Source organism: Crinia signifera, chromosome 5 (assembly GCF_055691185.1).
Source record: "Crinia signifera chromosome 5, ASM5569118v1, whole genome shotgun sequence".
Lineage (NCBI taxonomy): Eukaryota > Metazoa > Chordata > Amphibia > Anura > Myobatrachidae > Crinia > Crinia signifera.
The window spans coordinates 26459042-26483122 of NC_139221.1; the positions used below are offsets into that span (position 1 = coordinate 26459042).

A 24081-nucleotide genomic window follows, 5' to 3' on the forward strand; every position below is an offset into this window, starting at 1 on the left:
TGCTAAAAATGAAAGATGTCAATGTTGCCCATAGCAACCAATCCGATTTCTGTGTATCATTTTCTAGAATACTATAAAGAATCTGATTTGGTTGCCATGGGCAACATCGACACATTTTTAGAAGTAGTAAGTGTACCCGGTTGCCCGTATTATTTACACACAACCTTCCGAGGTGTCTCCGTCCTTCCTTTTATTTTTCATGTTTCTTGTGTCCGTAGCGCTGTCACTTAGTAACTTTTTTATTTCTTTGCTGTTTTCTCTCGCAGGGTGATCAGACGCAGGTCATTACCATTCCCGGTGTATGTATTTTATTTTACCCTTATTTCTGTCTAAGTTTCTTTGTTTATTTTTCACATTCTCATTTGTTCTGTTTCGCAGTTCTCTACCAGTTCAGTTTTGTTCCGTCTACCCTCCATGCATAATTGTATATAGAAGGGATTATTTGTGGCGTAGTTTAGTGTATCTTATGTTTGCACTTTTCTAGGTCCATCGAAGCCTGACGGGCATGGTGGGGATTTCTTCCCTTCCTTTGGTATTTAGTAGATTATGTAGCAATACCAGGCGTGCCAATGCTCCGGGAATGGTGCCGTGCAGAAAAATGCACTACAGTGACGAGTGAGGAGCAGCCAAGAATCTATTAACATGTGGAGATTACACCTAATCTGTGCGTCATTAACAATGCATCACTGTAGGATTACATCTCTACGTACCGGTAATAATGCATCACTGTAGGATTACATCTAATCTACACGTCCGTAATAATGCATCGCTGTAGGATTACATCTAATCTACACGTGTGTAATAATGCATCACTGTAGGATTACATCTAATCTACACGTCCGTAATTATGCATCACTGTAGGATTACATCTAATCTACATGTCCGTAATAATGCATCACTGTAGGATTACATCTAATCTACACGTCCATAATTTGAGGTAACCTGTTTGAAAAAGGGGCAGACTAGATGGGCCAAGTGGTTCTTATCTGCCGTCAAATTCTATGTTTCTATAATAATGCATCACTGTAGGATTACATCTAATCTACACGTCCATAATAATGCATCACTGTAGGATTACATCTAATCTACACGTCCATAATAATGCATCACTGTAGGATTACATCTAATCTACACGTCCATAATAATGCATCACTGTAGGATTACATCTAATCTACACGTGTGTAATAATGCATCACTGTAGGATTACATCTAATCTACGCGTCCGTAATAATGCATCACTGTAGGATTACATCTAATCTACATGTCCGTAATAATGCATCACTGTAGGATTACATCTAATCTACACGTCCATAATTTGAGGTAACATGTTTAAAAAAGGGGCAGACTAGATGGGCCAAGTGGTTCTTGTCTGCCGTCAAATTCTATGTTTCTATAATAATGCATCACTGTAGGATTACATCTAATCTACACGTCCATAATAATGCATCACTGTAGGAGTACATCTAATCTTTACGTCAATAATAATGCATCACTGTAGGATTACATCTAATCTATTCATCGGTAATAATGCATCACTGTAGGATTACATCTAATCTATTCATCTGTAATAATGCATCACTGTAGGATTACATCTAATCTACACATCCTTATAATGCATCACTGTAGGATTAAATCTAATCTACACGTCCATAATAATGCATCACTGTAGGATTACATCTAATCTAGCATCGGTACTAATGCATCACTATTATTATAATTTTATTTATAAGGCGCCACAAGTGTTTCGCAGCGCCGTACAAAGGAACAATACAGGGAGACAAAACTTGGCATAACATTGAATAAATAACAAAAATACAGTACAAATAAAGAGCACCACAGTTCAATACACATTACAGCTTAAATGTAAGTAGTGAGGACCCAATCAACATACAACTAGAGGCTTGAGGCCAATGATGGAGATGAGTATGAAGATGGTCACTGAGTGTTGGAGTAAAGGAGAGCTGTGAGTGAAATGTGAAGAGAAGTGGGCTTTGACAACAGGAGGGAAGAGGGCCCTACTCGGAGGAGCTTACAATCTAGTAGGAAGGGGAGACAGACAGATTACAAGAGGTGCAAGCGAGGGGGTGGTGGTTAGATAGCAGGATGTAAACAGGAAACAGGCAAGGGGTCGGAGAACCAGCTGGTTTATGCAGTGGAAGGGTACGCTTTGATGAATAGGTGAGTTTTCAGTGCCCGTTTGAAGCTTTGCAAGGTCGGGGAGAGTCTAATGGAGCGAGGGAGTGCGTTCCACTGAAGGGGTGCAGCACGGGCAAAGTCCTGTACTCTAGCATGGGAAGCAGTGATCAGGGTGGAGGAGAGACGACAGTCGTCAGCTGACCGTAGAGGGCGGGAGGGTGTATAAATGGAGATGAGGTTAGAGATATATGGAGCAATGGCATTAGAGATGGCCCTGTATGTGAGTGTGAGGTGTTTGAAGAGGATTCTGTAGGGGAATGGAAGCCAGTGCAGATTTTGTTGAAGGGGAGTAGCAGAGTTAGAGCGGCGGGAGAGGAAGATAAGCCTGGCTGCAGCATTGAGGACAGATTGGAGAGGAGCCAGTTGGGATTGAGTGAGGCCGGTGAGGAGAGCATTACAGTAGTCAAGCCGTGAGATGACTAATGAGTGGATGATCAGTTTAGTAGGATTACATCTAATCTAGCATCGGTACTAATGCATCACTGTAGGATCAGAGCCTCTTGTATATTAGAAGCTTTCCCAATGACCATGTTGGGTTGTGCAATGTTGCTGTATATTAGAAGAGACTGATGTTGCTCCGAGCAGATCACATACATATTACACATTGGAAGTGTTAGAACTGCGAATGAATTGTCTATACATAATAACACCCGGATGTCGTATTATTAGCAGCCCAGTGAGTGTGTTTTGAAAGGAGCAAAATCACTTATTTAAATTGCTGTAGAAAGGTCAAAATGGGTCTAGGTCGACATGACATTACGTCTACACGGGCAAGGTCGACATGGGGTTTTTCACAGTTTTATGAGCCAACATGTGCCGACAGGCGATATTTCATGCCCTACAATCCACTAGGATGCGGTGGGAGAATAAAATAGTGTGCCGAGCGCAGGGGGACGCAGTGCTACGGCTCAGTGTCCATGTCCACTGTGTTGACATTCGGATAAAAAAACAGTGAAAAACCCCATGTCGACCTTTCTGCATGTCGACCCATGTGGTGGAGATCTAATGATCCATACCTGGATACCTATCAGGGGTGGAGCCAATGACTGTATCTCAGTTGAATGTTATCCACGTGTCGTCCTGTATGAGAACCCATTGAGACACTGTCCCAAACACGCGGGCTCGCAGACTCCTTTGACCTAATTCGGTGGATCTGTAGTCCAGGTACAATATTAACCAGCTCCTGCATTCTACACTTCTGTTATTTTTGGGATATAGTGATAAATAATTACATGTAAACAATTAGTGTTCTCGTTAGACCTCTGTGCCTTTCTTTGGAACCGTACTTGTGCAGAACGTGATCACGGTGACTAGGCCGCACTCCCGGACCCCCAGGATATAGTTTGCATGACTCCTCTATGTAGACTCTGACCAATACTAGCATTCTTGCAGCCTGGGAATATCGGGTTAGCCTAGAAGTGACCTCCGCCACCAATGACCGGTGCTTTGGGCTGAACAGGTGGTTGCTGCCGGCACATCATAGGGTAAGATGTGGCCACTTGCAGGCATGTGTTGGGTAGTCTATGAGCTCAGTGGCTGTGAGCTGCAGGCTGCCAAGATGAGTATCTCCTCTGCATGCTACAGAAAGATCTATCAAATCGCGGCGAGCAGTAAAAGGACCAATCGATCGCTGCCTAACTGTCACTCTTGCAGGCTGTGCCAGCCAAATTGACAGTTGAAAGCTGGTTGGTTGGTCTCTCTCCAGCTTATTGCTCTCCAAGACTTGGTAAATCTCCTCCGATAGCGTCCTCCTGGCTGTAGATGCTGTAGCTGGCGTTATTGATGGTGGACACGCATACTGCAGTGTTGCAGAAGGTAATGGTCCCATTGTAGTAACACACGGTAATGGGCGATCTCTTGTACAGGCCAACGTTAGGCCAGTAGTAACACTGCTACAGGGTCCTTCATACCAGGAACATAAAACTCCTGTTTTGGAATCGCTTTGTTTTTATTGATTTGCTAGGTGATTAATTCCAGCTTGTTGGACGGTAACCCAACCGTATATTATTAATGTAGCTGTTATTTCTTTTCCCTGTCCTCCTACGCAACATTTGTGACCGCCCGTCATTTACTTTTATCCTTTGGCTGACCAGCCGTGTCGCACTGAAGGTTAAGAGAGTGTAGAAATTAAATTGTCATGTGGCCTATGCATAAGTCGACCATACTGTCCCTTTAAACTGGGGCGCGCATGTATTACACAGGTTCTGTGGCTGATTATAACCAGCTGAAATGTAGGCTTGATGTCAGCCAGCTGGAGAACCTGTGTAATGCATTAGTGTCCCAGTTTAAAGGGATCTTATGGTATGCCTATCTCTGCCTGGTGGCTGCAGCCATTTATGGCACATACATGTACATGCAGCCTATTCACACGGCTTTTTGGAGGCACTAATGGATATATTTTATTTTATGCATCTCAAAACGCAAAGTCCATCTTAGAGTTGAATAATATACTTGATTGTAGATGCTGAATTGTAAAAAAGCAAGTTGTTAGACAGTCATTAGGCCGACGTGCATATAGGTTGACGTGGGTTAGGTTGACTTGGTCATTAGGTCAACAGGGTTAGTTCGACAGTCAAAAGGTCAACATGGGGTTTTCCACTACTTTTTTTTTTTTTTTGAGCCGACAGCCGGAATTTCATGCCCTACCATCCAATAGGGCGTGGTGGGAGAATATAATAATGTGGCCAGCGCACACGGTGCACTTTAACCTGTTTCCATGTCGGCTGTGTCGACATATGGATCAAAGAAACTGAAAAACCCCATGTCGACCTAGACTCATGTCAACCTTCCTGCTTGTCAACCAAGGCACATGTCGGCCTAAATGCATGTAGACCTAATGGTGTCACCCTAATGACTGTCTAACAACTTGCTGGTGACCACCTGATGCACACCCGGTTCTAGAACTCTAACAATTTATTTACAATTAAAGAGGTCTTTTAATGTTCTACTTTGTCCTTTATTTCCCAATAGCCACCTACAAAATACCTCCTTCCAGAGCTGAGAGTGTCCGACTATGAGAAGAAATGTGTGGTCATTGACCTGGATGAAACCTTAGTGCACAGTTCATTTAAGGTACCGGTTCTGCACCCACCACCTCTCTATAGATTGGGCCAGTACAGTTGTGGTATTGCACCGCTGTCCGTGTCACTGGTGTAAATGCTTAGATGCCACTATTGTCTGTATGATTACCAAGCCCCTCCTACTTTTAAGTTTACAACCAATGGAAACGTCACACAAAGGTGTGCAGAATACTTTTTTCTAATGCTGTGAATGGCTACAGATTGTCCTAACCCCTCCCTCTTCTTTTGAAGAATGATTGCTATAGGTGCCCTACCCTTGCCTATTGCGCCATCTTTCTTTGAAAGAATCCCTTTTGAAGATGGTTTCAGCTGATCTAATGTGCCCTGTCTACACACGTCAGTCTGGAAATGACATCAGGAGAACCCAATCCATTCAAACAAATTGCACCAATCTGCTTGTTTGGGGGCTGGCCAAAGCAGCATGGCACATCCATTAACACCATTTTCTGCCCATGAAATTGACCAATCATCTTAGAGTATGCGCTTGTCCTATATTACTTCATCAAAATACGAAACAACCAAACTATCAGGCCAAATTCCCCGCTGAGACTTGGGAGTGTAATGTGTTCCCAATCTCTGAACACATGGGGTGTCGCTGATCGATTTCGTAGCCTTTCAGTGCTCTGTGTCTGTTCATAGTTGTTCCCTGTGTGTTGCATTCTTATACAAGTTGTGGTTTAATTGGAAGAATACATATTTTAACTTAATTTCTATTTTTCCCTCTAGCCAATTAATAATGCCGACTTTATTGTCCCGGTGGAAATAGATGGAACCATACACCAGGTAAGTGATATACAACCTTGTTCAGTGTACTTTGCATTAAAGGAGTGACAATGTTTGGTTGTAGAGGTACAAACCATGGCAGACCTACATTTGTGGGAGCCTGAAGCTTGTCCTGTTATCGGGGCCCCTTTGCAACCAGAAACAAAACGGCGATGTTCAAGAAGGTCCAAATTGCCTTGATGTCAAAATGGCAGACACTGAAGTGGTGGGGTCCATGACAATGGGCTGTATGGTGAGCCCCTTTCTTGGTTACACCCACCCGTGACTCCTTTATGGTCTACCTCTCATGTGCACAATTTCGCTCTTCAGTAATCACCTCACAGACCCCCCCCCCCCTCGTCTACTAAGAATCGCCTCACAGACCCCCCCACCCCTCTCCTGTCAGAAATCCCCTCACAGACACCCCCCTCTCCTGTCACTAATACCTTCAAACACCCCCCTCTCCTGTCAGTTATACCTTCAGACACCCCCCTCTCCTGTCAGGAATCCCCTCACAGACCTCCCCTCTCCTGTCAGGAATCCCCTCACAGACCTCCCCTCTCCTGTCAGGAATCCCCTTTACAGACCTCCCCTCTCCTGTCAGGAATCCCCTCACAGACCACCCCCCTCTCCTGTCAGGAATCCCCTCACAGACCACCCCCCTCTCCTGTCAGGAATCCCCTCACAGACCACCCCCCTCTCCTGTCAGGAATCCCCTCACAGACACCCCCCTCTCCTGTCAGGAATCCCCTCACAGACCACCCCCCTCTCCTGTCAGGAATCCCCTCACAGACCACCCCCCTCTCCTGTCAGGAATCCCCCTCACAGACCCACCCCCCTCTCCTGTCAGGAATCCCCTCACAGACCCACCCCCCTCTCCTGTCAGGAATCCCCTCACAGACCACCCCCCTCTCCTGTCAGAAATCCCCTCACAGACCACCCCCCTCTCCTGTCAGGAATCCCCTCACAGACCACCCCCCTCTCCTGTCAGGAATCCCCTCACAGACCACCCCCCTCTCCTGTCAGGAATCCCCTCACAGACCCACCCCCCTCTCCTGTCAGGAATCCCCTCACAGACCACCCCCCTCTCCTGTCAGGAATCCCCTCACAGACCACCCCCCTCTCCTGTCAGGAATCCCCTCACAGACCACCCCCCTCTCCTGTCAGGAATCCCCTCACAGACCACCCCCCTCTCCTGTCAGGAATCCCCTCACAGACACCCCCCCTCTCCTGTCAGGAATCCCCTCACAGACACCCCCCCCTCTCCTGTCAGGAATCCCCTCACAGACACCCCCCTCTCCTGTCAGGAATCCCCTCACAGACACCCCCCTCTCCTGTCAGGAATTCCCTCACAGACCACCCCCCTCTCCTGTCAGGAATCCCCTCACAGACCACCCCCCTCTCCTGTCAGGAATCCCCTCACAGACCACCCCCCTCTCCTGTCAGGAATCCCCTCACAGACCCACCCCCCTCTCCTGTCGGGAATCCCCTCACAGACCACCCCCCTCTCCTGTCGGGAATCCCCTCACAGACCACCCCCCTCTCCTGTCAGGAATCCCCTCACAGACCACCCCCCTCTCCTGTCAGGAATCCCCTCACAGACCACCCCCCTCTCCTGTAATTACCTCCAAAGCACTCTGTTTCCCCCGTCTCTTCAATAAACACCTTACGCACACACTGCTCAGCGCCAGTATAATGACCTTATTAGATGCCTCCTTGTCCCGGGATCCTTCTCAACCTGTCATTGCTCCCAGCCTGCTTCCTAGGACGGGCCCTCTCAGGCTCCGCCATTCCTGTGAATGTCACACAGAAAAATTCTGCGGGCTGTCCAGGATTTAAAATGGATTCATGTGTCACACTATGCACAGAGCGTAACTCTGCGTTACTAAGCTGTAATAGCAGCTGTGCTGTACTAGCCTGGCTGTCATGTTACTGGTGACGCACTATATTTATTACATAAACACAAGAGGTTAAAGTCTGATTAGGTGTAAAGTGCGATGAGAGATGATTCAGTCCCTAAAATAACCTTATCCCGGACAGAACCTGAAGCCTAAGTGCCATTAGTTCAGTGCAGAGCCACCACTGGGCACAATACCGAATATTCAGTCATATAGTATGAACCTGTCACGCGTTGTGCGCTCAATGAATATACAAGTCACGGAAATGTCAATGGTTTGTTTTGTTCCCTTGGAAAGCGGAAGTGAAGATGACCCAGGGTCTTCCTGTGCAATGGGCTACAGCCCGGTTCAAGTAATCCAGGATAGGCTGTTCCCACTCTATCTGGCCTATCCCTGATTACTTGCATTGGGAAGCAGCCATGTACTGCGCACTACAGCAGAAGAGCAGGAACGCTGTGTCTGGACACATGATACTTATGAAGGAACAATTCCCTATAATGCTTCTGTTCTGTTTGTGGAACCCCATTGGTTGCCTTTCAGCCTCCTCCTCCATAATAGCTGTACATCTCACACCCTGTTTAGCCCCCAGTAATGAATCAGTGATTTTTCCCAGGCTTGTGACTGTACAGCGCACCCAGGGTCGGACAGTTTTTGGGTCTTCCGTTTCTTTTTTATCGTTCAGTAGGTTCAACATTGACAAAAGGTTGAGACCTAAAAAGGTCGACATGCATTTTCACTGTTTTGAGGGCCCATGTCGACACCTATTAAAGTTTACAACACCCTCTCTTTATGCCGCCATCACAAACCTGGCATTAAAAAGTTGGGGCCCTTACAATGAACAGTACATGGGAGGATAATTTGGCTAATAGTGACGAGAGCATTATACAGCCGGTGTTATAATTGCAGTGTCGTTAACCGCATTATTTTGTGAAGGCTTTCAACCTAGTGATCTTCTTTTTCAGGTGTACGTGCTAAAGAGACCACATGTGGACGAGTTCCTCCAGAAGATGGGAGAACTGTTCGAGTGCGTCCTGTTCACAGCCAGCCTAGCGAAGGTGAGTGCCCGCTCCGATGTGCGCACGTGTCCTCTATGTCACATTGTGTTTATCCCTTTTCTTGTTTTTGAGGGTGCGACATGGTTTTCAGAAATTGTCTTACGGTTTCTCCCTTTTCTTCCTTGCTTCTTGTCTACCAGTGTGTCTTTGTGCTTTCTGCTAGTGTGTAAGGGTAAGTGTTCCATGGTGACGGCAACTTTAACATACGGGCTCTGCTCCTAACATAGCCTCCATGCACAGCTCATGAAGCCTGTATGTAGACACTACAAGTTACCATGGAGAATAGCGGCGCACAGACTCCGCTGCACGCCTCTCCCTGCCGCGCGCAAGGGTCGCTATTAACTGTACCAGCGTTGCGGCAGGAAGTGAAGTGCGTCGGGAAATGTCTGTGATTTTTATTCTGCCGGTATGTTGGTTGCCTAGACGTCCATCCAACTTTTTGAAGTTCTACTGCCGTTAGTTTTTTAGTTGCTTTGATTAGTTGAACATTGCGGTAGAGCCTTATTGCGTTTTAACCATGCGGCTGTACAAGGGCACCAGGTAGATGGGTGGAGGCGGCCGTTTTGTGAACTGAACAAAGTATACGCATGCTACCTGGTGTCTCCTGTGTACTATACCGAAGAACCGTGCCTTTCTGTATGATACATTGCTGCGTAGTTCCTGTTTCGATTTTAAATATGTTTTGTAGAACATGACGACAAAAGCGAATCCGAATAATGCTTCGAGGTTGCCTTCTGCAGCCACTAGTTAAGTCTAAGAGTCTCCTCCGGAACGAGCTGTGAATGCTAAGCCAAGTCCGGCGATGCTGAGCTAGTGTCAGACCAGCAGTCTTAGAATTGTTTTCATATCAACTTCGGCTAATGTCCACTTTCTCCTTCCAGCAAGAGCTGTGTTTTCTTTAAACCTCTCATCAAAATTCTGTTTTAAGTATGCCGACCCAGTGGCCGACCTGCTGGACCGTTGGGGCGTGTTCCAAACCCGGCTCTTCCGAGAATCATGCGTGTTCCATAGAGGAAATTATGTGAAAGATCTGAGCCGTCTAGGAAGAGAGCTGAGTAAAATCATTATCGTGGACAACTCGCCGGCATCGTATATCTTCCATCCGGAGAACGCGGTGAGTAGTGGTGAAGCGAGTGGGTCAGCCTGGGCATGCCGTGCGGGTTAGGGGGATGGTGTCAGAGATCTGTGTAGCTAGAAGTGTTCTGTACACAACCAGCAGTGATAAGACCTGGGCAGCAGCTTCTTCGTCATTCTGCCCATCGTTGCTGTGCTTGTGGATAACATGCCGCTAATTTCCCCACTGGTTTCATCAATTTACCTTTGAAACAAAACGCAGCTGCAGAGAACTTATTGCAAGGACGAACTCTGCTGTATCTGAGAGGACATCGCCGTCAGCCGAATCTAAATATCACAGATGCCGGCCAAAGCCGTTCTGTCTTAGTCTCACTTATCAAATGGGTAATAAGCAGCATGGTTTTACTGGATGACTCTGCTGGCTCTGCTGACTGGTTACACTAAGGGGCCGATTCAGGATCGCTGGTTGCGGTCCGAATTCCTCCCCAGCGTGCACAGTTCTGTGCTTGTGCAAAGCCCGGCAGTGAAGTTACACACTCGCCGTGCCATTTGCTGCGGTGAGGAGGGGGGGTGGCGAGTGCTGGGGGTGGCATAGGGAAACACCCAGCATTTTATGGATGTCCCCATAACAACACTGAGTGTTCCCCTGTAGAAGCAGGCGTGGCGATGCTTGCTTAGGGCGGACGGCTGACATGGCGTCTTCGGCGAACTGTATACACTGACTTTTATTACATGATTTCAATAATAAAATATATAGTAGTGTAGAGAGGAGTTACTCACGGGTCTTTGAAGAAATGTCAGGCATCTAACACCATTCGTTTATCAACGTTTCAGTGTAATTGTAAACTTTCGTCAGGATTCCTGACGAAAGTTTACAATTAAACTGAAACGTTGATAAATGAATGGTGTTAGACGCCTGACATTTCTTCAAAGACCCGTGAGTGACTCCTCTCTACACAACTATCTATCTTTACTCCTGAATGGGAGTAATGAGGAAGGCACCAGGGCAGATTACCATACAGGGGGACTGCGTGCTGGACAAAACCCTTCATACATATATATAATTTTCTGACTACAACACCATGACTTTTTTTTAACTATTGTAAGGGAATCCCTGGTGGTGGTCCTCATTCTTGTTGCTTGTGGTCTTTATCTCTAAGTAAGCTGAAGCAATGCAGTAAATCAAACACACACAACAAAGACCTAGGGAGGTGAATCCGGTAAGAGGTGCTAAGTCTGCCCAGCATCAAGCTTATCCCCCAACCTTTGATAACCCTAGTGTATTTCCCGTTATTGTACTACTTCTGACTGCTTCATCAACTTCAGCTAGTGTAGAAAGATTTTTTTTCTTCTTTTGGTTTAGTTCATTCAAAGCTTCAAAACAAACTGGGAACCGAAAAAGGCATCTAAACGAGTGTTTTTATTCAAAGTGACAGTGGCATATACAGTACTAATGCTTAACTCCTCCTGTTTGTGTTTGTTTCTCTGAAATGCACTTTTTAATTATGTTTAGTCTAAAATTGTTTTTTATTGAAAGATTTTAAATAATTCCTATCAAAGCCTAATAAATTTGGGATGTTAATGTTAGAAAGCATTAAAATAAGGTTGATCAAGGTTTCTAAAACACAGCAAAGTTTCACAGTATTATAACAACCAGGATTACATTTTTCCTGAAAATGTAAATGTAAAAAAAAAAAAAAAATGCCTTTTTCTTTGTAAACTGTGTGTTTTTTACAACCCTGCTTAACCAAGCAAACCTTTTTTTATTCATCATAATGACCTGAAATGTTTTTACCTTTTTTTTATTATTTATGAAATATCTTTTTTTTTTTTTTTTTTGTATTATTATTTTTACACTTTTTTTTTTTTTTTTTTATCTATAAAACAAATAAGATCGACGCTGGCATCTTTAGTGCATTATTTGCACATCTCACAGAGATGGTGGCACTCCAAGGGTTAAATGTATTATGCACTGTTTAGAATCTCACAATGTAATAATTGGAATGTGTCCATGCATTTAATTTAACAATTTGATTATTTATTTATTTATTTGAGTTCTGGTCTCTCTTGCAGGTCCCAGTGCAGTCTTGGTTCGACGACATGTCCGACACGGAATTGCTCGACCTGATTCCCTTCTTCGAAGGACTGAGCAAAGAGGAGACTGTTTACAATATGCTCCAGAAGCTCTGCAACAGGTAGCCCCGAAAGTGCAAACCCTCCGGTGGGACAGCTGATGCGTTTTTTTGCTTTTCCACATTCGATACGAAATGGGGAAAAAAAATAAAGTTCCGCAGAAGACTCTGGTAATGCTGCTGTTTGTCACCGGCATCTGAGCCACTTTTCTCTGCTTGTGGAGATGGAGCGGAATATCTGTGGTCGTTCCTTCAGCATCTGTTGGGTTAACGAACGATGGACTAAGAAATAAAGAAAAAAAGTATTTTTAAAGAGAGCTTTTCACTAATTTTCATAAGATTCTTAAGAACTTTTCAGGCTTTTATAAAGGAAAATAACACACCAAATGAAACCTATCTACTAAGGATGTAAAGACACGCTTGATATTGCTGGCAACGTCTTTTGTTTCCCCATCAGTCGTCCCCCCCCCCCCCCCCCCCCCCCCCCCCCGTCCCCCCTAGTCCGACACTATGCAGAAATTGCCCCCTTTGCTTTCAGCAGTTGACCTGTCTGAGGCGGTTCCCCCTACAGAATGAAGTGCCTTTCAAGTCTTTTGATTTTAAGAGGGGAAAAAACAAAAAACATTTTCTACTCCAAAAACAATTTACGTACCTGCTATCTTTTTACCGATTAACAGAATCGAACAAAACTTTCTAAAGTACAGTCGCGTTACACTTGCTACTAAACTTGGATTTGTGCATGCTGCAATTCCACTTAATCCACATATCCCGGTTTTCATATCCGCAGTTCCAGGCCGGTCAACCCCAGCCACTCTTTTTTTCGTTGCATTCTCATGAACGCTACAGTTTGGACATGTCAATTGTAAATTTTTAATCATTTTTGTGTATATTTCTTTTTTTTCCCAATGTCTAGACTGTAACATATACATTTATTTGGGGTGTTTTTTTTTTTTTTTTTTTTTGGTATAATCACACTTCCCAGTTTTCAGTTTCAATTTCCTATTTGGAGAAGGAAGGGTCGGTGGAACCTTCAATTGCCATTATGGTAGGAAGTGGTCACGGGGAACGTTGGATGAATATTTATTGATCACTAGAGTTTTTTTGTTTTTTTTTCTTTCAGTTTGGTAATAAGCTGGATGCTTTGTGTTGTAAAAAGGTTTTATTTAACTGCTGCTACTGTACAGTCTACAAAAGATGTTGACCACCGGCTGTCGAAACTGTTCTTAGCCACTGTGCCTAGGCTCCGAGTGCTTGCTGCAAACTCGGACAGTACACAGAGTATCTCAGAATCCGTATCCTACATACATACATCTTCTGTACCGCAGACTTTTGTACTGCGACATCAGCGCCGTGTGTATTTTTTTCCCTCAGGAATACACATCTCCCTGTCCGCAAAGTTGTCAATGCCAAACTGGCAGGCAGAACTCATTGGTGTTTGACGCACAATTTGGGATTGTTAAAAAAATCACATGGGTCTTTTTTTTTTTTTTGCCATGGACATAAGATTAAGCCGAAGGCAGGCGAACTGTAGTTCTCCAGTTGTGACCCGAAGGGTCTTGGCGAGTCACGTTAGGCCCAGCACGTTGATAGCTGCAGGTTCCCTTCCCAATGGCTTAATCTCATTCTATATAAGGTCCATCACGTAATGGTTTGGGGGGGAAGTTACTCTTATTTTGTTTTTGTTTTTTTCTCGTTATCCCACTAGATCATTATTTTCCAAGTTCCGTTTTGTGAAGTTTTATCGTTTTGTTTTTCTAGCTATTTTCCGCCACTGTACTGTTCTCTATTTTGCAGCGTTTTATCAGTAAAAAAAAGTTGTGTAATCAGTATCATGATGTTTGTAATAAAACCTGATGGTGCGTACTTAATTTTAAACAAGAAAAGAAAAATGCTTTGTCGTTTCTGTAGCATCTTTCTGTAAGCAATATGGGAGACTTGTGGGTGGGGCGGGTGTTATGGAACTGGTTCCAAGATTACAGATGTTAAATTAATGCGGCAACATCCTGCTGGTTCCCTAATATTGGAACCTAATACCCCATGGTCTTTGGGGATGTTCAATTCCGGATCCCGTCTGTCGGAACGTCCCGACGGTCGGAATCCCAGGCCATTTTTCGGCCAGCTGGCCTGCAACTTGACAGGCATAATTCAAGGTTCCGCCTGTCGAGTGTCAAAAAAGGAGGGGTGGCCAGCGAAAAACAGTCAGTGAATTCAACAATCCGAGGCAGTTTCCAACACAACAGATTTGAATGGTTTAAAAGTCTGTTTTGTCGAATTCCGCCTTCAATGATGTCGGAAATGGCAGCATTGAATAGGTGACAGGTGTTATTTCCCCAGTCGAAAATAGCGCCCAAGATTAAATACCGCGCTAATGATTTAGCTTTCACCGAAGAGGCTGAAAATATGTGTTCCGTTTCATAATTGATCTATTTACTTGTTTTCTCTAAGCGCTTTTTTTGTTTTCTTCAATATACGTTTATACATGCAAGTAATTGGGCCTCATTCACATAGTCAAGTGTCCGCCAAGCCTGGTAAAGCACTGTTAATGGCGAGTCTTCAAACCATGTGGGTGAATGAACTCGTACGGTCAACGTTTCAATTTAGTGCCGATTATTTAGCCCTCATTGGCATACAACGCTTCGAGAAAGTTCTGTTAGCGAGGAAAAACCATTATAACTTGTCCTCGTTTCCCAACTAACATTTCCCACCGCCCGCCCTTCATCTTGTTTTTTTATTATTATTTTGGGGGATTGTATGGCAGAGCCAATCAAAACCAAGAAGCCACAGATTGACTGACTTGTCCACAAGGTCCATGGAGTGTATTTACTAAGAGGTGGGTTTAATGTTGAAATTTAATAGCATTGTGTACAAAGCCCGCGGTGTGTTCTACATTTAATATTTGTGCTTTAATACCTCCCAACAATCTGGAAATCCATATTGTTGCACCTGCACTTGGCATCGGTTCACCCGCCATTCTGCTGAGCAGCGGTAATGGGTAATTCCCACCATGGTCCTAACTGTGCGGGGTTTGTATATTCTCCCCGTGCTTGCATGGGTTTCCTCCGGGTACTCCGGTTTCCTCCCAACAAAATTAATCCAAAGTGAATGTGTGTGCATGTGGTTATGGAAAATAGATTGTAAGCTCCACTGGGACAGAGACTGATGTGAATGTTCAAACTATGCTCTATAAAGCGCTGCGGAATATGTGTGCGCTATATAAGAAACTGGTAATAAATGAATAAACGTTTTCCCTCTGGGAGACAGCGAGAAATATAGGAATGTCAAAAGAGGGACAGTTGGAATATCTTTGTACTATGCCCCCAATTGTACTTGAAAAAGTATTATAATAATACACATAGGGCCTTATTCAGGAAGGTTCTCTAAGCAGCGGTTTGTTCGCTGCTTAGCGAGCCCTTAAAAGCTGCCCGGTCAAACTGCCACATAAAGCACATACAGATTATAGAAGGAGGAGGGCCCTTAATTGTGATCCCCTAGGGCAGCCGCCTTCCCTCCATCACATAGACATAGCGCTTGTATTTATTCTGGTGCTCTAAATATAAACGTGTAGCGTGGGACAGCTGCTATTTATACACAGAACAGATAGTGGTGACTGCACGTGAGCGGTCACAGGAAGAGGTGTGGCCACAGGGAGAGGTGTGGCCATCTGTAAGGAGATATAAAGGGCGTACAAGTCTCCGCACCACATTGTACCTCCATCACAGCGTGAAATGCATATGAACGAATTGGCCATCATTTTTTAAGGGCTCAAGCAACCTGACCTTGGGAATGTTTCCCTCACTGTGTGATACCGTGGTAAATATCATATGCTCAGAGATAATTGCAAATATCTGCCCGCATTCAACTATACCACCCTCTTTCACCTACTTCTGACTGTAGCTCTCATTGGAGTGCCCTGTTCTTGGAACATTGGATCCATCTGAAATTAAGCCACACTCTCTTTACACACCCAGGGCTCACTTATTCTATGAGCGAAGTCCCCGCGACACCCACAAAGTCGCAAGTGTAGGTAAGCAATGGAGAGACTGGCAGAGGAGATCCCCAGACGATGAGCGTGTATCAAGGAAGATCAGCCTTGCAGCTGCATACAGGGTGGGTTGTTGGGGTGAGAGTCTGTACTGGGGAATACCTGTAAGGAGACGATTGCAATAATCAATGCAAGAGATGATGTGAGCATGAATTAGAGTTTCAGCAGTGTCTTGTGTAAGTTATGGGTGTATTGTGGATATGTTTTTTAGTTGCATGTGGCATGGTTTAGAGACCGATTAAATGTGGGGGACAAAGGACGGTTCAGAGTCCAGGATGAGACCTAGGCAGCGAGCTTGTGGTGTGGGGATGCTTGTCTGGTTCCCAACAGTGATAGAGAAATCATGTTGGTAACTACTATAATAATTAAGGTACTCTTTACTTAGAAGGGCGCCCATCTCGGCCATCTCGGGCATTGAATGCACTAAAAAATCAGGTGCGATGCGACAGACGAGATGCCCGAGATTTCCCATAGGGAACAATGTTAAATGTCTCAATTGACCCGATTTTCCTGTTCAATGCCTCAATTGACCCAATTTTTCCATAGGAAACAATGTTAAATGGGCCACAGAGGCCAAATAGGCACCCTGAAGTGAATAATGGGCACCCGAATTGTTAACGCCACCCCACGATCAACGTCAACCCGAAGCGTGGCGAGCGCAGCGGTACGCGTCCTACGACCTTTTCATACCCCCACTATCCACGTCGGCGTGGAGTTGAGAATAGAAAGTGTGGCGAGCGCAGCGAGCCACCGAGCCCGAAGCGTGGCGAGCGCACGCGGATACCTTCACAGGTATCCGCGTCCCCTCGCGGGCTTCACAGCTGTCCGCGTACCCTCGCGGGGCTCGCTGCGCTCGCCACGCTTCGGGCTCGGTGGCTCGCTGCGCTCGCCACACTTTCTATTCTCAACTCCACGCCGACGTGGATAGTGGGGGTATGAAAAGGTCGTAGGACGCGTACCGCCGCCCCTCGCGGGCTCGCTGCGCTCGCCACGCATCGGGTTGACGTTGATTGTGGGGTGGCGTTAACAATTCGGGTGGCCATTATACACTTCAGGGTGCCTATTTGGCCTCTGTGGCCCATTTAACATTGTTTCCTATGGAAAAATCGGGTCAATTGAGGCATTGAACAGGAAAATTGGGTCAATTGAGACATTTAACATTGTTCCCTATGGGAAATCTCGGGCATCTCGTCGGTTGATCTCACCCGATTTTTTAGTGCATTCAATGCCCGAGATTTTTTACTAACGATGCCCACGATCAAAATCGTGGGCGCCCTTCTAAGTAAAGAGTACCATAATTAATTATGGAAACATTAAGTTTGAGGTGGAAAACATAGAAAAGCATTGAGTAATGTGGACCAATACAGATAGTCACAGGTCTGAAGAGGATAGGTAGATTTGCCGAACATCTGTGTACAGATGAGGCTGAAGTCCAAAAAGAGCGGATTAGTTCTCTAGGAGATGTGGTATAGATTGGAAAAATGGGGGACCCAAGACTGAGGCCTGAGGTTCTTAAACTGATAGCGGCAGCAAAGAAGAGGTGGATTCAGAGAAGTGAATAAGGACGGCAATTTGATAGGATGAGAACCCACGAAAGGGCTGTTTCCTCAAGAAATAGAGATTGTAGTGTTTTATAGGAGAAGAGTGGTCAAAAGCAGCAGAGAGATCTAGAAGCATAAGAAGAGAGTAATGGCCTTTAGACTTGGCAATGACCAGATTTTAGTCAGTGCTGTCTCTGTGGAGTGTTGGGCATAAAAGTCTGACTGAAGCGGGTCCAATAAGTTGTGTGAGGCGAGTGTAGGCAAGTCATTGGAATAGCTTGGAGGTGCATGGGAGCTGAGAGATGGGACGGTTGAGAGAGTGGGTCAAAATGTGGTTTTGTTTTAGAATAGGAGTAATCACCGATGAACGCAAGATACCAGTATAGCAAGAGGGAAGTTACAGATTTTATTTATGGTTTGGACGAGCACAGGAGATCAAAAAGCGGGGTAGTAGATGAAGAGTATGAGAAATGTGTTGACACTTCAGATTTATTTGTGGAATCAAATGAAGAGAAGGTGCCAGCAGGGCCGTCTTAACATTAGGAAGGGCCCCTGGGCAACCTAGTTCACTGGACCCCCCCCCCCAAATTAGTTTGCCCAGGAGCCCACAGTCACCTCCCCAACCCTCACCTCTCTGGCTCCGTGCGGCAGCCAGTCAGCTTCCGGCGGCCGGGGATCCGATCATCTTCGCTGGGGGATCAGGGCAGCGGCGGTAGCTAGGAGCCTGCCCTGAAGTGGCAAAGCGCTATTAACTGGTGGGGCGGGAAGCGCTGTTGCATTTGAAAAGACTGGCCAGACGCTGATTGGCTGAATTCAGCCAATCAGCGTTCGGCCAGTCTTTTCAAATGCAGCAGCGCTTCCCGCCCCACCGGCAAATAGCGCTAATGGGAAAGATGGTGGCAGGGTGGCGGGGATCCGACCATCCTCGCTGGGGAAGGGGGGGTGGCGGTAGCTAGGAGCCCGAAGCGGCGAAGCACTATTTGTCGGTGGGGGCGGGAAGCGCTGTTGAATTTGAAAAGACTGGCCGGATGCTGATTGGCTGAATTCAGCCAATCAGCTTTCAGTCAGTCATTTTAAATGCAGCAGCGCTTCTCGCCCCCCCCTGCCGGCAAATAGCGCTTCGCCGCTTCGGGCTCCTAGCTACCGCCACCGATGCCCTGATCCCCCTGCCGGATCACCCAGTGAGGGTGATCAGAACCCCGGCACACGGACCCCCGAAATTAAATTCACTGCTAGCTAGGAGGTGAAGCGCTATTTGCCGGCGGGGTGGGAAGCGCTGTTGCCTTTTCAAAGACTGGCCGGATGCTGATTTTCTGAATTCAGCCAATCAGCGTCCGGCCAGTCTATTCAAATGCAACAGCGCTTCCCGCCCCGCCGGCAAATAGAGCTTCGCCGAATCAGGCTTCTAGCTACCGCCACCGCCCTGATCCCCCTGCCCGGATCCCCCAGCGAGGGTGAGCGGATTCCCGGCCACCATCTTTCCCATTGGGCTGGGCCTAGGGCCCCCGGGCAACTGCCCATCGTGCCCAATGGGAAAGACTGCACTGGGTGCCAGAGGTTTCAGGTGGGGAGTTGAGCGTGTCACTGACCGAGGAAAGCCATAAGTTTTGATTTTGGATCTTCTCAATCTTGTCGTTGAAGTAGGAAGCAACATCTTCTTTATGTTCCTTTTTGTAGGTGTCTCTTTCAATTTAGAGAGCCACTTCATCTACGGATATTTCTAGAGTCTGGTTTCTAGAGTCTGATCAGGCGTTCTCAGGAGACGTGGATGCAGAAATAGGCAAGCGCGGTTATTGCAGATGTGAGAAGTAGAGGATTTAGGGGGTAATTCAGGACCGCTTGCTAAACAGAGGCCTTTTGCTGCTGAGCGAGTGGCTTAATGCTGCTCAGCTGAACGCCTGCCCCCCGCCGTTGAATCCTGTGTACCATGCAAGGGGATGTTCTGTTCCGGGACAGTGTCCACGCGCCCCCCCCCCCCCCCCCCCCTACCCATACGCCTCAGCAAGTTTAACACTCTCCAAAGGCATCTTGCTACGATCATCACCTATTCTATTCTCCCTCTGGGGGTCGTGGACCCCCACAAGGGAGAATAGCCGGTGGCCGTCGGAAACCTGTCTGTCGGTGTTTTAACAATCGGGATCCCGACGTCGGGTAAATGACTGTCCCGTCCGGCACCCCAAGTTACCTGCTGATACTGCTTCCATCTGCAAGATAGGTCCCCACTCTGTGATGCAGGTCAAGTTAGATATAGAACTTTCTACCACCATGTTGCTCCAGAATCTATATGACCCAACAGTGGTGCATTCCCCTTCAGTTTCCTCTTGGTATTTTGGTTAGCGGTAATAAAAGTTTGACCCTTTAGGAAATGTTCTATGTTTCTCTTTTCCATTTTTATCCTGCTTTCAGGTTCCCAGGTTCCTCCCATTTAAGACATTCTGCTTCATTTCAGGTGTGGCTTCATGTCTGCAGCTATAAGGGCCTTTCTTACCATGTTCTACCTACGTTCCTTTCAGCACTCATGTTCATCAATATCCCTGTCTACTATTCATTCCAGCTCAGGCTATGTATCCAGGGTGTGGATCATATTGTCGACCCAACTTAGGTCGACAGTCATTAGGTCGACACTGTTGGGTCGACATGGGTGAAGGTCAACAGGTGACAATGTCGACATGGGTTTAGGTCGACACCGCGCTAGGTCAGAAGGTCTAAATGGTTTTTTTTTGTTACTGTTTTTTACCCGAATGTCGACATGGACACAGTTGGAAGTCACCCGCAGCCCCTCGCTTCGCTCTCTATGCTTCGGGCACACTATTTTATTCTCCCACCGCGCCCTAGTGGATGGTAGGGCATGAAATACCGCCTGTCGGCTCAAAAAACAGTAAAAAAAAAACATGACTTTCCAGAGTCACTTTTTGGTGTAGATCCATCAGTAAAAACTGCTTAACTAGATTCATTTATACAGGGACTGTAATGCATCCTAGGTTTGTTTTTCTGGTAGTAACAAGTCTTATTGGATGTAACGGTCATCTTCAATAAGCTTATGGTTACTTGTGCCTTTCTGACTGTATTATACCATTCTAGGTTATTAACCTCTGGTCTGCTGTTTTAACTTGCAGTAAGTCGTCTCTGGATAACGGCATCTAAGCATTAGGTTTCCACCGCTGATCACGTTCATTCATTTTACCAATTGCTAGTATAAGCTCTGTCGCTTAAACCTTTGGGACTATTTCAGACCCCTTCGTTAAGGTCCGAATTTGTCCCCGTCCCTGATGTTTGGGTCTGACCAGCACCTAGAATAACCCCATTATAATGTTGGTCTCAAAACACAATAAACCTAATTTAAGCGTAGGTAAAAGAGAACATCAGAGGATGAAAATACATCGAACATATGCAAACTGTATACTAATAATACAAGTACACAGTGTCATGCATATTATAACTAATACTTCAAGAGACACTTAAGCCAATATATAGTACAATAATAAACTGGAGGAAAAAAAGACAGAAAAAAGAAAGAGAAGAAAGCAGGGCAAAAAAGGTCATATAATAAATATAACTAGTTTTGCATTTGAGAAGTCCTATTCACAAAAAAAACATTAAAGTTAATTTCCTCAGAGGCCTGTCTGATCTAATGATCCAGTTGTAAATGAGTTTGCTTTCCTTTTACAATAATTTAAGGTGCCGATCCCCACCCCTGTTAGGTACCTTTACTTGGAACAATGTCATAAACTTAAAGTCTTCGATGGTATGTCCAGCCTCCAAAAAATGGTGGTGTGCTTAATGGAGGAGCAATGCATACCAACGTGTTCTTTTAGCATCCTAATGGTTTTCCCGATAAATAGCATTTGACACGTGCATATAATCACATAAGCCACGTATTTACTGTTTCACGACATCCGTTGTTGAAGCTCATATTTGTGCCCAGTAACGGGATGCTTGAAAGAATTCACCGGTCAATAAATGCTGGCAGTTGATGCAGCTGCTACATTTAAAGGTTCCATTCTTGAGGTTCAACCAAGAAGTACAGCTTGATGTTGAACTCATATTTGAAACGGTTAACAAGTCCTTCAAATTACTGCTACGTTATATGCGAATAAAGGTTTCTCTTTACAAAATTGGGCCATAGCTGGGTCTGATTCCAATATTTGCCAGTGTCGGAGAACAGAGTATCTTAATCTGGATGATGCAGTGGAATATGTGGATGGCAAAATCTTCAGATTTGTGTTTTTGGCCCTTTATAGTTTTAGTCAAAAGGATATCCCTTTCGAACAATAGGCATTTTTGAATGGACTCCTCCACTTCAATTTTTATCATAACCCCTTTGGATAAAATCATTGCCCATCTCACGCAATGCTTACGGTAGTATACTCTTGTCAGTAGTTACCCTCACCACTCGCAATAAATGAGAGTACGGAGTTCTGCATTTGAGTGTCAATGGATGTAAGCTCTCGGCCAGCAAAACCGAGTTAATGTCCTTCGGTTTCTTGTATATAGATGTATAAAATCGGTTTTCAATTTGAACAATTACATCTAAAAACCAGATGCTAGTAGGACTACTCACATGTGAAAACCTAATCGTGCCGGGTAATTCATTCAAATGTGCTATGAATGAATCCAACAAATCAGGGCCCCCAGTCCAGCCCAAAAAAATATTGTCAATAAAAATAACCTGATCTATAAGGCGAAAAAGATCTGTTGTTCAAAATAAATGAAGTCTCATAATCTCCTATATATTTGGCTACATCTGTCACTCAAAGTGGGTGTCTGTGTCTATAACGCTCTGTTCCTGGACTTTCCTCTTAATGTGTGATTGCCTTCATCTGTGCTGAACACCTTTCTGAGAAATTAACCTGTTTAAAACAGGTGATGGCAATCATACATTAAGGGGAAGTCTAGAAACAGAGCATTGGGTCATGTTGGGAGGTATGTGACAGAGAACCAGCCCAGTGAGCCCACAAACAGTGCCAGACACCCACTGCCTTCCCATGTTGCCCAGCACTGCTACTCCACAGCCACCAGGTGAGCGCCCCCCTCCCGCGATTTGCGGCAAAACCTCCCCCCGCGCGCCCCTCCCGCGATTCGCGGTAAAAACACCCGCTCCCCCGCGACCCCCCCTCCCGCGATTCGCTGCAAAAAGAACCCCCCCCACGACCCCTCCCGCAATTCGCGGCATAACCACCACCCCGCGACGACCCCCCCCTCCCGCGAATTGCGGCAAACCCTCCCCCGTGACACACCCCCCCCCCCCCGATTCGCGGAAAAAACACCCCCCCGCGACCTCACTCCCGCGATTCGCGGCAAAAAGAACCCCCCCCGCGACCCCCCCTTGCACGATTGGCGGAACCCCCCTGCGACCCCCCTCCCGCGATTCGCGGGCCCCCCCCCCCCCCCCCCCCGCAATTCGCAGCAGCCCCAGGATTAAATGGCACATGCAAAACACTGACATGGCTATGGTCGACAATGAAAAAGGTTGACATGAGTTTTTGAAGATTTATTTTTAATTTTTTTAATTTTTTCATTTTCATTGTCATGTGTCGACATGGACACCAATGAAGTGGCACACTTATGTCAACATTTACATGTGTTAGGCTTTCTGTGTTGATTTTTTCTTGTGGCGATTCGCGTCATGCCCCCCCCACCCCCCCCCACAACCCCCACTCCCGAGATTCACGGCACACACACACACACCTCCCCCGCGATTCTCGGCACCCCACCCCGTGACCCCCCTCCCGTGATTCACGGCACCCCCCGTGACCCCCCACCTCCCGCAATTCGCGGCAACCCCCCACCGGAACCCCTGTGAACCCCGCCCTCCCGCTATTCGCGGCACCCACCCCCGCGACCCCCCCTCCCGCAATTCGCGGCCCCCCCCCCCGTGATTCGCGGCAGCTCCAGAATTAAATTGCACATGGAAAACACTGACATGGCTATGGTCGACAATGAAAAAGGTTGACATGAGTTTTTGAAGTTTTTTTGTCATTTTTTGAATATTTTCATATTCATTCTCATGTGTCGACATGGACACCAATGAAGTGCCACACTTATGTCAACATTTACATGTGTTGACCTTTCTGTGTTGATTTTTTTCTTGTGGCGATTCGCGTCACACCCCCCGCAACCCCCCCTCCAGCAATTCGCGGCACCCCGGCACCCCCCCGCGACACCCCCTCCCGCAATTCGCGGCAACCCCCCACCGGAACCCCCATGAACCCCGCTCTCCCGCGATTCGCGGCACCCACCCCCCGCAACCCCCCCCTCCCGCAAATCGCGGCACCCCCCGCGATTCACGGCAGCCCCAGGA

The 24081-nt window shown here is 46.2% G+C and overlaps 1 protein-coding gene across 2 annotated transcripts in view; it reads left to right on the forward strand.

Moving 5' to 3' along the window:
- CTDSPL (CTD small phosphatase like) overlaps positions 1 to 12368 on the forward strand; it is a 72122-nt gene extending 59754 nt beyond the window's left edge. Inside the window, exons 3-8 of one of the 2 annotated variants that reach the window (XM_083186818.1) lie at positions 267 to 299; positions 5167 to 5268; positions 6003 to 6059; positions 8899 to 8991; positions 9920 to 10105; positions 12139 to 12368. In XM_083186818.1, coding sequence (XP_083042944.1) covers positions 267 to 299; positions 5167 to 5268; positions 6003 to 6059; positions 8899 to 8991; positions 9920 to 10105; positions 12139 to 12264 — 597 coding nt within the window. In that variant the 3' untranslated portion in view covers positions 12265 to 12368. The remainder of the gene's footprint in view (positions 1 to 266; positions 300 to 5166; positions 5269 to 6002; positions 6060 to 8898; positions 8992 to 9919; positions 10106 to 12138) is intronic. The other variant, XM_083186819.1, reaches the window with a different exon arrangement.
- Positions 12369 to 24081: the final 11713 nt, after the last annotated feature.